General features: G+C 40.8%; 1 protein-coding gene and 1 long non-coding RNA gene across 5 annotated transcripts in view; both read right to left on the bottom strand.

Moving 5' to 3' along the window:
• The window catches only part of sh3kbp1 (SH3-domain kinase binding protein 1), a 39710-nt gene extending 26528 nt beyond the window's left edge, over positions 1-13182 (bottom strand). The window contains exons 1-2 of one of the 4 annotated variants that reach the window (XM_037757338.1): positions 12969-13182; positions 5383-5540 (exon numbers count right to left, since the gene is read on the bottom strand). In XM_037757338.1, the coding sequence (XP_037613266.1) occupies positions 5383-5540; positions 12969-12972 (162 nt within the window). In that variant the 5' untranslated portion in view covers positions 12973-13182. The remainder of the gene's footprint in view (positions 1-5382; positions 5541-12968) is intronic. The other 3 variants (XM_037757339.1, XM_037757337.1, XM_037757336.1) reach the window with 3 other exon arrangements.
• Positions 13183-13189: 7 nt separating this feature from the next.
• LOC119480778 overlaps positions 13190-15082 on the bottom strand; it is a 13255-nt gene continuing 11362 nt past the window's right edge. Inside the window, exon 3 of the long non-coding RNA XR_005205001.1 lies at positions 13190-13201. This is a non-coding gene — a long non-coding RNA (uncharacterized LOC119480778). The remainder of the gene's footprint in view (positions 13202-15082) is intronic.

A 15082-nucleotide genomic window follows, 5' to 3' on the forward strand; every position in this document is an offset into this window, starting at 1 on the left:
CATACACAGTGGGCTCAAATTAGACCTGAAACAATAAGAAACAGAATTAATCTGCAACCATTTTGATTTTATTAAGCTATATGTAATGTCTTGTCCTTTATCTATAACCTGTTTCTGTAACTAAATAATTTATTTAGGGCTGCAACTAACGATTATTTTAATTGTTGATTAATCTGTCAATCATTTTTCTCGATTAATCGACTTTGTTTGTTCCATAAAATGTAAGAAAATATCAATCAGTGTTTCCCGAAGCCCAAGATGACGTCCTCAAATGTCTTGTTTTGTCCACAACTCAAAGATATTCAGTTTACTGTCATAGAGGAGTAAAGAAACCAGAAAATATTCACATTTAAGAAGCTGTAATCAGAGAATTTTTACCTTTTTATTCTTAAAAAACGACTCAAACCGATTAGTCGATTATCAAAATAGTTGGTTAATGATTTAATAGTTGACAACTAATCAATTAACCGTTGTAGATCGAAATTGATTGTCTTTTTTTGTAGCAAAAATGTCAAAGAATCTCCAGATCCGTGCTTCTCTCTGTTTTTGTTTTTACATATTTAATGTGTTTTATGTGTAACTATATTATCATTAAGTTTTAATTGGGCAAAGCAAGACATTTGAAGACGTTACCTTGGAGTTTAAAAGGTATTTTTCACTATTTTCTGACATTTTATAGACTAAGCGGTTAGCCAAATAAAAGAAGTTTAAATGTATATAAATGTTATGCTCAACTAGGAATGACTCACTTCCATTACAAAAGCAGTTAAGTTGCATTCATCAAATAAAAAGAAGGTCAACGTCTGCATGTTTTTTGCTAAAGTTTTCAATTTCTCAGACATCCGCAGTGACTTTACTTCTTAAACGTGACTAATGCAGCTGCTCTTCTGCACCATGAAGGACAATCAGAGCATGTGATTGTGATTTGTAACACCTGCTTATCTAATCCACAGAGGTCAGATGATTACAGCACTTCCCATAAACATGCACCCCAGGCGATGTTCAGACATTTTCATGGGGAGTTTTTTAGACTGTAGCAACTTTTTCATTGTTCTAATGAACATCATTTAGTAAGAATCACCCTTTTTATTGCGTCCGCACCGAAAGAACTAGGAACGATTTTAGCTCCTATTTCAGGGTCGGTACTTTCCCAGCACAAGAGGAACTGTGATTGACGTAGTTTATTAGTCAAACACATGAGCCAATTCATCACCGCCAACCGCCAAAAAAAGTGTAAACGACAAACAACACAAGCAACAACTCATAATGGAAAAAAAAATGGAAGAAAAAAAAACGTAACAACAGACCGACAGTGAGGCTTTACTGAGCATATATGCAACGGGGGAAATACAACACGATTTTGACTCGTCAAAGCGTTGCTATACCAACAGCCGGCCGGCTTACACCTTTACTGGCAAAAAGTCTGGCGACCACTATGTGTGTTCCGCCATCTAGCGGCGCCACCATTACCGCGGTTGCAAGTCATAGTGACTCTACGGTCTGCTAACCGTGTTAACTGGGGACTTTCAGCCGAAAGGGTCCGCGGTTGTTCGTAGTAACTTAGGTAAATGTTCCGCGTAAATAATAAACACAGATGTATTTAAAAATGATTAAAGAAAAAGTTTGTGATGCCGAGCAAATGTTTACTTTGTCGTCATTAGGTTGCCCTAGTTAGAGCGTTATATATTTGCACAATAACGCCACCGTTGGTTGATTGAGTTAATTTATTCTGTGGGACCACCGCAGCCCCTAGACAACGTCTTCAGTCCACTAACGTTACTTGTTTCACCATTTTAACTAACGTTAGGCAGCTGAGAACTGCTCAGGTTCTTCCTGTACTCCTAGACATCGTTGTCAAAAGTAACGTTACATAGAAAGTAAAGGTATAGGGAGAAAATTGTACACTTCTTAGGGAGTGCTTGGATTCAAACTTGTCTGTATTGTAGGAAGACGCCACCGCAGTAACGGCGACTTGTTTACTTCCGGTACTTCCCCGGATTTGTGTATTGGCGGTGAGAATGCAAACGGGAAAAAAAAAGGCTTTGAAGATATGTAGTCTCCAGAACTGTTCGAAAATGCCTATTGATGAATCCATTAACTTAGAATATTCAGCCATAATGTTGTGTTGTATAATGTTTTGTAAGGCAGCGATATTAGAGGTCCTTGTTGTTGAGAAACAGCAGCTGATTGTGTTTCTAAATGCACCCTGCAGAGTTTAACAGATATGGTTAATGTTAAGAACTGAGCGTTTCCCCAGAGAGCAATTTGGTTTTTAGATAAAAATCTGTTAGTTAATAACAGCTCCAGGCTTTTGACAGCTCGTGATATCTGTAACATCGGTTGCTTTGCTAAATTAACCGTCCAGGCAACAATCAGCGGTTTGTTAACCTGAGTTGACCCTGAAATAACAACTCTCAAAAACACCTTTCAAACTGTCTTTTACTGAACAACTTAATTCAGTGACCTGCTTCACCTTAATAATCTCAGACGTGCTGGTTGTCAGCCATGACGGCACCAGACGGGGTTGCTCGCATACCATCACTTCCTGTCCCCCTTTTAAACCTGCCTGTCCACATCCCCCGCTTCCTACGCACACACACACACACACACACACACACGCACACACACACACGCACGCACACATTCATCGGCATTGCAAAGCTTAATGTCACTGATTCCCATAACTGCAGTCTTGTGACAGACCAGTCTGGTATTACTGCATTACTCACAGCCTCTCTCTGTCTCACACACACACACACACACACACACACATGAACACGCACATCCACTCAAACACCACCAGTGGGACTTCACAGGCCCATTGTCCGGCTCCCTGACAGTGAATGAGAGCTGTGACATTCAGTCAGCACAAATAAAGCCGGGCTACACGGCCAACCACCTGACAACAGACTGACTTCTTCGGCAGCGCTGTCAAAATGTGAACGCTATTCTCTTTCACTTGGCTTGTGGCACTTCTCTACTTCCCCTCATGTTACAAGTGAACTAGATAGTTCCCTCTTCTCATTACCGCAAGCACACTGTTTTACTATGCGTACACTCACACCTACATGTCTATTTTGTACCACCGGCAGACTGGAAGAGAATTGGAAATCTCGCCCCCACTGCCCACAAATACATTGTCGTTTTATCTGCCGGTCATTTCTTAATTAACCAGTAATCGTTCAGTCTATAAAAACATAATAAAATGGAGCAAATTATCCATGACATGTCCCCAGAGCCCAATGCGACGTCTTCAAATGTCTTGTTTTGTCCGATCAATCATCCAAATTTCCAGATTTCTATCAAAGAAGATCAAGAAAAAAACAGCATTCACATTAGAGAGGCTGGAACAACTGATTGTTTTTGGCATTTTTGCTTAAATAATGACTTAAAGGTACAGTGTGTAGGATTTAGTGGCATGTAGTGGTGTGGTTGCAGATTGCAACCAACTGAATACTGCTCCACTCACTCCTCCCTTTCCAAGACTGTGGTAACGTGAGCCACCGAGTGCAAAACCGTGGTAACGCCGTTCACCTCGCTCAGAGGCCATCCTTACCATAATAACACTTCTTTAGGAGCAACGGAAGTCAGACTGCTGATGGCGGAACCACGGTTTTGCACTCTGTGGCTCACGTTTCATAAGCGTGTCTGAGGCTGTCTCTAGAGCCAGTGTTTGGTTTGTCCGTTCTGGGCTACTGTAGAAACATGGCGGAGCAACATGACGGACTCCATGAAGAAGATAAGCTCCGTGTGTAGATATAAAAGGCTCATTCTAAAATAACAAAAACACAACCATTCTTAGTTTCAGGTGATTATATACTAATGAAAACATATTTAACAATATTACAGTCACGGTGAGACAGGTCACATTAAAACGCGAAAGGCTGTCGCTAGAGCCAGTGTTTGGTTTGTCCGTTCTGGGCTACTGTAGAAAATACATGGTAGTGCAACATGGCGGACTCCGTGAAGAAGTCCCACTCCCTATGTCGATATGAAGTAACCTTGCACGGCAACTGGATTCTCGCGATGCACAAGATCACGTGAGAATGGCAGGATCAAATGTAACACGAAATCCAACTCGTCAGGCTCCAAGTAATGTGTTTGTGTCCGGCCTGCCAGGGACCGGACCAATCAGTGTCCTGTGAGGAGATGCTGGCAGCTACGGGTGTGGCTTAGGTGTGTGAGTCCCAGGGAGACCATACATAGCGTGAGACAACACGGAGAGGCGACTGTTTGTTCTAAACAACAATGGCGGCTCCTGAAGAGGTCAGCGTAGATGCTGCATTAGCATCAGTTATATCAGAACTGGAGAGGATTTCCTCATCGAAAGAAGAGCAAAGAACGACACTTCGCCTTCAGTTAGCTTCACTGTCGTTCGACAGATGATTCATCAAATCACCTGCCAAGTATATTTTTTAAAGTGCCTGCCCTTTTCCAAACAGTTTCCAATGACGGCCTCTCAGATGGTTCTGTGGAACAAACCATCATGATATTCCATTTCTGCTAATAGATCCCCCTAAATGCTACACACTGGCCCACCCTTTAAACTATGAATTCTCATTTTACCTCTGATTTGAACAGCAGAGAATTTAGAATAAAATATCTAAATGAATCCAGGATTTTTCATTAACGTTTACATCGCTGCAGTTTTGGGATTCATATAAAATACCCATGTTTACCCCGAGTGTTTACAGCCTTATGTTTTCTGCGTTCTCACTCACTTGTCACTGTGGCTGTAAGGGTGTAGTCACAGTTTTAGCAAAACAGCTTGGTGTACGAAAGACAGAAAAGTAAAGTTGGAGGGGAGAGAAAGAAGAAGTCGTGAGATGTGCTGAATTAACAAGTCGTTTTTTTTTTCTATCCTTATTAGTGTTGCTAGACACTGCCAGCTAAGGATAGACTCTCAATGTACTAACTCTAACCCTTCAAGGAGACAGTACACTTCATCAGAAGTGCTTGTCAAACTTCTGAAACCCTCTCCCCACAGACCTTTCCGACTTCGGAATTGCGGGGGCTGCATTTGACAATTTCTGTATCCAACATTCACACCCACTTCTGGCAGTGGAACCTTAATGTACGGTGAAATCCTGACCACAAACTCAATCTTAACGTAGCTTTATCTCTTTGTCTGATTGAAATATAATCCTCATTTCCACCTTAAACTCTCACACTTTACAAAGAAAAGTGTGAAAAGATGTCTCTCACCTGTGAATGGGGCGAGAGTGTGAAAGCGCACACAAACACCCCGAGCACAACCATACTGCAGTGACACACTGGAAACTGCATGTTTACTCTGCTGCTATTTATGGAGGGCCTCTTGTGGGTTTATGGAGCGTGTAAGAGACTGAGAATGAGGAGATAAAATACATTGTGATTACTCACCCTGACAAAGTTATCCGGGAACAGGCCCCTGCGTCCCCCCAGCTCGCCCTCCCACCATCCGCCATCGTCCCGCCGTATGTTCAGGATGATGTCGCCCACCGTCAGGCTCAACTCATCGTCCTGCTGGGCCTCATAGTCGAACTCCACCACGGCCTCCACTGGGAGGAAAACAAAGAGAGAGTAAGTTAACCGCAATAAAAAGGTCAAGATAGTGCAGAGGTGTCACATTGTTCTATATTTACACAGTGGTTTTCATTGTGATGATTCTGCTGCTTTTATTTATTGATTCAAAACCGAGAGTGAAAGACAAACACACAACAATGGAATTTTGCACTGAAATGCTGGCCTGTAACGCCGCAGAGATAAATTAAACTTTAATTAATTCCTCTTTGGTGCAGCATTGATTCTGATGAGTGTTTCATTTCCTCAAAAAAATGGCCAACTCTCAAATGCACACAAACAAATATAGACCAAAAAACGCCTCGGGGGGGGGGGGGGGGGGGGGGGGGGGGGGGGGGGGGGGGAGGCGGAATTACCTGTGCTCACACATAACTCTCAAACAGGAAAACTGTTTTCACTCACTAATTAAAAGGTGCCATGTGGAGTGAAAGTCATGGTTACATTCAGTGTCTCTCACCGACAATGAGACTATCCTCTCAAGGAGAATGAAAGAATCAGTGGCTTATAGTGTTTATTATTGTAACCGTGATGACAAAGCTCCCGTAACCTTAACAAAGTAGTCATTTAAACCCAAATCACAATGTTTCCTGTGCCTAAACCTAACCAAACCTTAACCATAGTTCAACAGTGATTTGCAATGCTTATGGAGAGAGCATCAGATCAGAAAACTATGTATAGTATTCTAGATGGTATGGATATATTTTGTCGCTCTGTTTGGAGAACTTGTTGCATAAAACCATGCAAACACAATTTTAAAAAAAAATAAAACTCATCATCAATATATCTATGTTTGCTAACTTCAAATCTTCTATTTCCTAGCCTTTGTTGGCACATTGCTGCACTTCTTTGCTTGTTACCTCCACAAACTATCGATCAGTGGACGTGAAACTGAAGGCATGACTGGGTATCTTGTTGGGCGTATCAAGTGCAAATGCATCTGTGAGAGCATAAAAAATACAAGTGCATACGAGCAAAATGCTACACTGTGTTAGTAGTGGTCAAAAACTCCACGAATACCTTTAATTACAGCCACTTATATTTTGCTGTTCTTTCAATCGGTATCCAACCAACTGTCAGTGAAACCGAATACTTCCTGCAGATGACTTGCATTAAAAGGTCATGGTTCATGATTTATTTCATTGTGACGTGTTCCAGTAATACAAGACTGAAATTCTGGCTTCAGAACCACTTTAAACCAGAAATGTGCTCATAGATTTGTTGGAAATCAGTCATTCAGCATGAAAAAAGCATAAAAAAAACGACTAATAGACTAAAGAAATCTTAGTCGACTGAGACCAAAACGACCGATTGGTCGACTAATCGACTAAGAAGGGACAGACCTAAAAATATGCAATAAAATAAACAATATAAATAAACATCTTGACATTTGTTGTGCTAACTATTGATGTATAAGGTACTGATGAAATGTACTAAATGTGAAGGAGTATATGGTATAACTGTATAACTACATGGTTGCTGCACAAAGCTGTAAACAAGGTAGACAGAAATGTAAATGTAGTCTGTCATGTCAAATCTACCAGGACAGAGACGGATTATGCCCTTTATGAGCCGCTGGAAGTTTTTCAGTGTAAAATATCTGTGCAGAAGTGTTGAGTTTCATTAACAGTAGCTTAACACCAATCAATAAAATTACAAAGTAGTTGTTGATAAGAATGAAAACAGTGTTTCTTTGCTTTGGAAATGTAAATTATGCTGAATTTACTTACTGAAATTTGGCAAAAGAAAATATCTCTAAACATCACACAAACTTGTACATTCACACGCACACACAAAAAAAACTTGTGACCACTTGTGCAGCTGCTAATACTTGTAAAAATGTACTGAATGTGTCATATCACATATAGCTTTCTTAACTCTAACCTCTCACACACATACACACACACACACACACACATACTGGCCGCCGAGGCCTGATCCTTGTCTAAACTGTGTGGGCAGCTAAAGGGGGGGCAGGCGGGGGAGTTTCGGGGGTGTGGTAACCATGGGAACAACAGCATAAAAGGGGTAGCTATGACTCAGACACACTGGTGGCTTCCTCCCCAAAAACATCTCTCATTCACTCCCATGCGTATAGTATAACATGCACAAACACACAAGTGTACCAACAGGCGAACACCAAACATGAGGACACTGGTCAGAATCGGCCACAAGACCACACTTCTTGTGAAAGCAGTTGTGTTAAAGGCAAAGGTCAGAGGGCGTCGATGAGAGTTTATTTCACAGTAAAGAAGGAGGATGACTTCCACAAGACATCAATATTAAGCAGACGAAAGCACATGATCGTAGACAAAGTTGTCCTGGTGCACAGATGGGAGGATATGATTCTGGCGTAAGATAACTACAGAGAGATTAGCCGCAGATGAGACAGCGACGTGGCACAAATAGCATTTTCTTTTCTTGCTCTCAGTTGTTTCTGGGGGAAGTGGCACACACCACATAGTGGAAGTGGAAGGTTCTTCAGTAAGGAGAAGTGAATTGATAGCTTGTGGCAGTTGTCTTGTAAACCGCATTACAGTACATCTGAGTGGCAGAACGGGACAACACACTGCAGTCCACCCACCCATTCACGTCAGTCAACGACACGCACACTACCGGAGGAGACGACAGCTTGTGGCTCCGCACATCACTGAGTGCAAAGACGGGTGCAAGTTAAAAGTGACACAAAGTTAACGCCAGATAGGCTCTAGAGTGGAGCTCAGTCTGGTGTGAAGCTGTGCAGAAAGAGTGGATCTGAGCCTTGCAGTAGATATAAGCAAACAGCCTTCATTTTTTATATGATGTACAACAGCATGATGGAAAAGATGCTGACACACAATGCCCCAAGAACATTTTACAGCAAAGTAATAATGTAATACTCTGCAAAGCAATATGACAGTCATGGCAAACTCATTCTTACTAAAAGCCAGTTAAGGTGCATTAATTAATCGATAAATGAGCAAGTATTAGTTTTACATTAAAGCTACTATGAGGAACTTTCATTTTGTCTCGATTTTGGTGGAATGTATATTTAATATTTATATTATGATATTTTTATATTATGATTTATATTATGTATTATATTAATTAATTTATTCACATGTATTATTATTATTATTATTATTGTTTCATTTGAATTTTTTGCTTTTTTTATTATATTATTAAATATAAATATATATATTTATATTTGTTTATTTTTAGACACAGTTAAACTCATGATTCAAAAGAATAACTATGTAGAAATAGCCAACCTTTTTGCGGGTGGTGTCGTTTACTTATGTAGGTCATATAGAGGCATCAGTTCCAAATTGAGACTTTCATAACCAGTTAAAAATCCCTCATAGTAATGTTGATATTCTATATTTGTCTTATTGTCAACTAATCCCAAGACCAAAACCATCAGTGAATTTATCCTATAATCAACTATTGTCTGTGTATCCAAAGCCTGATATATCTTATACCTCCATTCTTGTCCAAAAACTATGTAGAAACCCATCAGTGAGCCACACTGTTGAAGTGGGTGACATGTTCCCTCATTAACATGAACACACACGCCGTAGTTTATTTTGACTCAATCCCATATGCACTGTCCTGCTGCTGTAAATACTCACTCAAGCCCCAGATTCACAGCTGAAATTAGCTCACAACAAATACATTATTTACTCATGTTTGAGTAACATTTGCAAAAATCTGCATTTGCTTCCTCGGCAAAGGGTACATAAGTTGAGCCCATACAATACCATTGCTTGACATGGGATACATAAGCACCGTGTGTAGAGATCCGATCACAATGCGTGCAGAATCAAGATAACAAGAATGTTTATTTAATACCAGAAAAGGCCCATGAGATGAGATAGCATGTCCAGATACAGACTGCATGTTAATATTCAGTGTAAATGGAGTAACAGTGACAAACCAACAGAGAATAGACCCGTAGGCTACAGCTCTAAGAAGCAAATTAGCCTCTTTTAGCTCATTGTTGTGATTTTATGGCCTGCTCATTTACTGTAGCTATATGGATCAGTCTCATTGGCTTTAATATCACTCAAAGTATGTGTTTCCAGCAATAAAGAGCTCAGATAAACTCACTGTATGGTACCTGCAGCACCAGACGATAAAGGGAATGATTAGCTGGTGAAGAAAGTTGAATATTCAGCAGCTAAAATAAGTTTGAAACAGAGCTAAAGGAGGGTGAATATTTGACTTAGACTACATTCATCAGATGGACACAAACAAGGACCCCCTCCCTATGTAGATATAAAGGGCTCATTCTAAGCTAATGAAACCACAATGATTCTTGGTTTCAGGTGATTAAAAATTCTACACAGTGTTCCTTTAAACACTCATGTTGGTGGTAATACATTGCTTATGTGTGAAAAGGGCTAAAAATGACAGACAGGAGGCCTTGAGAGGACAAGAGACCGATTATCCGAAAGTCTGCAGACAAAACAAAACTCCCACTCAAGTGGTCGCATACAGGAACTGAGATGGACCTGCGGCGTCCCCTGAACAGCTGCAGTCAGTTTAGATAAGAGGAAATTACACATACAAACACACTGAACTCTGCGAAGCCATGCTGACATTTCACTGGTTTACAGCAGACCTGTGTTTAGTTGTGGGCCCGTTTCAGTGCTGTCGCTGATGATGTCAAGAGCAGCTGCGTTTTTTCTGTCTGTAAAACATTCGCGCTGGACCGAAGCCCACTGGGAGTCGAAGCCACCCACTCCAACTGTGGATCAGATCACAGACTTCAGCAAATTCTCCCACATTAAAGGGAAAATTCCAACTATTCCCTGCTCAACTCATCAGTATGTTGCAAGTTACTTTGTGACAAAGTGTTTGTAGCCTACTCCCTCAACCTGCATTGAATATTTCTAGTTTCCAGCACTCCCTTTTCCCATCCCCCAGATAGAAACTTGGTGCATTCATCTTTTCAATGTAGGTGGAGAGAGACAGCGACAGCAACAGAAACAGCAAAAACAAGAGAGTGAGAGTTTTTCAGTTCCGGCTGAGAAAAGTGAGTTTTGGTCACATTGCATTGCTTTCTGTTAAGATTAATTACGATAGAGAAACCAAGCTCCTTTTACAACGTCTACATGTATAACCGTTAAGTCTTTGACTTCAACACTGAGGCACTGAAGGTCACAGTTTTGGACAACAATGAGACGTTTTTTCTCCTTGAAAACTGCAGCAACAGCAGAATTACAAAAAGCTATCCACTGTAGGTCTGATATTTTGTCTTCATTTTGTACGTTATCTTTAGGAGCAAGCAAAGAAATAACCAAAACAACAAATTGGGTCCTGCATCGCCCTGTCTGGGTTTATTTCACAACATTATCTGTATATTATCCTGCTTATTACACGGCTACTTACTTAAGAAATCAATGATTTGACACAAGAATGGTCCTCCGGAGTCTGACATCAGAACTGCGTCGGTCTGCTATACATAGCAACGGTCTGCTATACATAGCAAGGGCCTGCTATAGAGAAATAATAGTCCGTAGAATGTCGTGACGGACCAATCTAGTATTCAACAAAGCCGTGTGATAACTTGAATTGCAGGTTAGAAACAATAAATAGCAACTCAGCAACATATACCTCTTGTACAAATGTCATGGATGGATTACCCCACTTGGAGTCCCCATTGACACCCCCACAACCACCACCACCATCCTTCTTCCTTCTATGCATTGCATAACCTTTAAGATTTATAAAGAAATATGCACCCTGTGAATGTGAACATGGAAAACCACTTTTAGACACAGGGTTTTATATTTAGGTTTTGCTAAGGACCGGTTTAAAGGCCCTTGTAATTTTCATTTCAGCTCATACTGTAATTAGTGGCGCATATTACAGCCAATTTTGCAATTAATTAAACAACCACAGTGCACACACAGTGAATCTGGTCTAGGCCCGTGGGGAAATTGCCTGCTTTTCCCAGTTGGTTATCCAGCCTTGACGGTTGTGCATAACTGTGTTTCCCTTGAGACTGATAGTTGTGCATTGTTTGTTTACATGCAGCAGAGGCAGAGGTCCAATAGAAAGTATGCATACAAAGGGAAGGGAATGACTATCTTCAGTACTGGTTAATATTATAGAATATTCACTTGATCGGTCATAAATTAATTAGTGCTGTCAAAGTTAACGCGATAATAACGTGTTAACGCAAATTTGTTTGAACGCCACTAATTTCTTTAACGCATTAATGCATGCGATTTTTTGGAGGTTGTAGCGGGCTCAGTTTTAAAGCTAGAGTGAAGATACTAGTATCATAAGAAACTAGAAAACCGAAGGAATCCATTGTTATACTAGCTTGTCGTGAAGGAGGTTAAATAACGCTCATGGCTATCTTCAAAGGGGTCCCTTGACCTCTGACCTCAAGATATGTGAATGAAAATGGGTTCTATGGGTACCCACGAGTCTCCCCTTTACAGACATGCCCACTATATGATAATCACATGCAGCATATTTGCCCACTCCCATGTTGACAGGAGTATTAAATACTTTGACAAATCTCCCTTTAAGGTACATTTTGAACAGATGTGAATCACAATTAACTATGGACAATCATGCGATTAATCTATTGACAGCCCTAAAATCAATTATAATGTCAAGTTATCCAAAAGAATGTCTTATAGATCTAAAAAAAAAAGTAGCATGAAAAGAAAAAGGAAGTGCCACCTCCAGCCCCTGCATGTCATCTGTGACATAATTAGTCAATTTCTGCACTTAATTGATTGATTACTCGCCCACCAACCCTGCAACTAATTAATTTCCATGCCTTGCTGTGGAAGCAGCAGCAGCAGCAGCAGAGCTGTGGGAAATGATGGCGATGATGATGATGAGGAGGAGGAGGAGGAGGAGGAGGAGGAGGAGGAGGAGGAATGTCACAGTCAGGCCTGTTTCATCCACAGAGAGCTGGAGAGTCAAACACACTGTGCAACACAATGGGCAGCAGACACACGCAGAAAGAGAGTGAATGTAAACGTGTCAACATCTGCAACTCATCAATGTGACCCTGCTTGCTTTTTTTTTTTTTTTTTTTTTTTTGAAATCGCACCCGCACTGCTGCACACACACGCACACACCCACGCGTATAGCTTTCTAATCATGAATGTAAAAAAAAAAGAAAACGCATCGGAAACGTCAGCCCCGTTGCGGTCAGGTCGGCTATATGCATGGAGCGACGTCAGCGGAGGAGAGGTGAGGTAAGAAGGAAGGAAAGAAAGGAAAGGAGGAGAGAGAGAGAGAGAGAGGCTGAACCCTGCGCGCATCTGGATCGAGCGTTCCATTTCTGCATCTGGAGCGAGCGTTCCATTCCATTCCATCCAGATGTGCAGAGGCGCGCTGGAGGCTATTTTAGGACATTCTCTAAATTTGAAGCAACAAAAAAAAGGGTTGCATCTCACCCATTTATGTGTCCCGGTGTGCTGGTGGTGCTCCTGTAGGCTGCTTGGTGAACTGAGAGCTTTCCAGAGTCTCCAGCCTCCTGCTCGCACTACAGATCCGCTACAGCAGCGCTGGAACAGGAGGAGCGTCTGATGAAACCATATTCCTTCCTCTTTTCTCTCTCTCTCTCTCTCTCTCTCTCTCTGTCTCTGACACAGAAAACGGAAAAGCGCTGATGTACAAATCTCTCTCTCTCTCTCTCCCTCTCTCTCTCTCTTTGTTGCCTTCAAGTGCACCGCGTAAATTCCGGCTTCCCCAAGTTGCATCTTCTTCATCACAGCCCCAGACGTGACACCATTTGTTGCACCATGTGTATGGAGTCAATATGTTGGTCATGTTATTTTTCAAAAAGAGTTCACCGAAATGTGTTTCTGAAAACATCTGAGGCGAGAAATAAACCATGCAGTTGCTGAATCTGTCTTTATTTTGGATCGACAACGTTTATTTTAAAAGATTCTCAGGAGTTTCGAGAGGCGACGAGTCGCGTCGGACGCCCGTGATCTGCATAAAGTAGACTGGCCCTTAACTTTATGCAAATAAGGAGCGGGCGTCGTGACGCTCCGTTTCTCGAATAGCGTTAAAGAGATATTATGGTTAGTTGTTGTGTCTTTCTAGCCAAACAGCCACCATGGTGCTAATGTAGCAGCGAGGTGGCTCATGCAAGCATGCTTCGGCCGTGCTCGGCTCGTGATTGGCTCAGGCGGGTGTGAGGGCGGGACCTCGATACCGAGGCTTTGGCTTCACCTTTATAAAAAATAGTTGCAGATTAATTTTCTATCAGTCGACTAGGGCTATTATATAACTGAATAATCATCACACATAACTAATCTATGTATACACATGTACTGTATGTGCAGGTATGCAGGCTAATATACTGAGGTACCTACATGTACATACAGGAAATACCATGAAGATCAATAGTGAGATATCGGATTAAAATAGTGATATTACACAATAATAATACAAACTAAACAAAAATACAAAACGCAGGATGCAAAATAAGTCATAAACACCTTTCTTGGTCAGAAATAATGACAACATATCTTGCCAATAATAATGTTTTCTTTTAGAAAATAGCAAAAGTAGACTTATTACAAGGCTTGTAATTGATTAAATTGATTAAATATAAATATTGTGTGAATTTTATTCTGCTCTCTATTGTTAAAATGGTTGAAATAAACAAGTAAATTCAGTATCCTCTAACTTCTATCACTTTTTTAGGATTGTTCATGTGTTTCATTAAGAATTACAATATTTCCAACAGCCTTTGAAGGTAGCATCCTTCTAAGCTCAAAGCCTCGCACCTGTGTAGCCCAAATCTCGCGATAACTAAGTCTCCACATACTGTAAAGTATACCCCAAGATTGCACTGTGAAGGGATTCTAGCTCATATGGTGAACTCAAATAGACATTTTACTGTATTTTACTGTACAATCATAATAAGGTGGATCTTATTAAAAGATAGTTTTAATTAACAGACACCTTATCAATCATACAATACAGATACACACTCTCACACACACCATGCTACACTCTGCAGTGTTTTTGTCCCCTTTGGCTCTAACTACATGCAGGGGGAGAATGATGTGCTGGCAGCAGCAGAAAGATGACGATGAAATGATGCAGTGATAGCAGAGAGAGAAAGAGATGAGGAATTTAGATTATTCTTCTCAATCAACTGTAGTACAGTGACAGAACAAGCTGCTGTACGGACAATAAAGAAGATCTGATATGATAATGTAAAGCAGAGAGGAAGAGAAATGTCATTCATATGCATGTCAGCAACTCAGATATCTGTGACGCAAGACAGATAATACATTCCTGACCTTGACTTGAATGTGGAAATGATTTTGTGTATATCTATCTAGAGTTCTCACGGTTTAATGTCACTAAAAATAGCTCTTCTGTGGGTGTGAAAGCATGTAAAAGGTCTCAAATTTACCATAATTTCTGAAGTGTTGTGTCCCCACACAGGCTGCTTGTCTATTATTGTTACACCGTTTGGTTACACAGTGAGAGACCTGTCCTGTCACCAAAATGAAAACAAAAAAACAGCCAACAAATCCATTTACCA

Source organism: Sebastes umbrosus, chromosome 21 (genome assembly GCF_015220745.1).
Source record: "Sebastes umbrosus isolate fSebUmb1 chromosome 21, fSebUmb1.pri, whole genome shotgun sequence".
NCBI lineage: Eukaryota > Metazoa > Chordata > Actinopteri > Perciformes > Sebastidae > Sebastes > Sebastes umbrosus.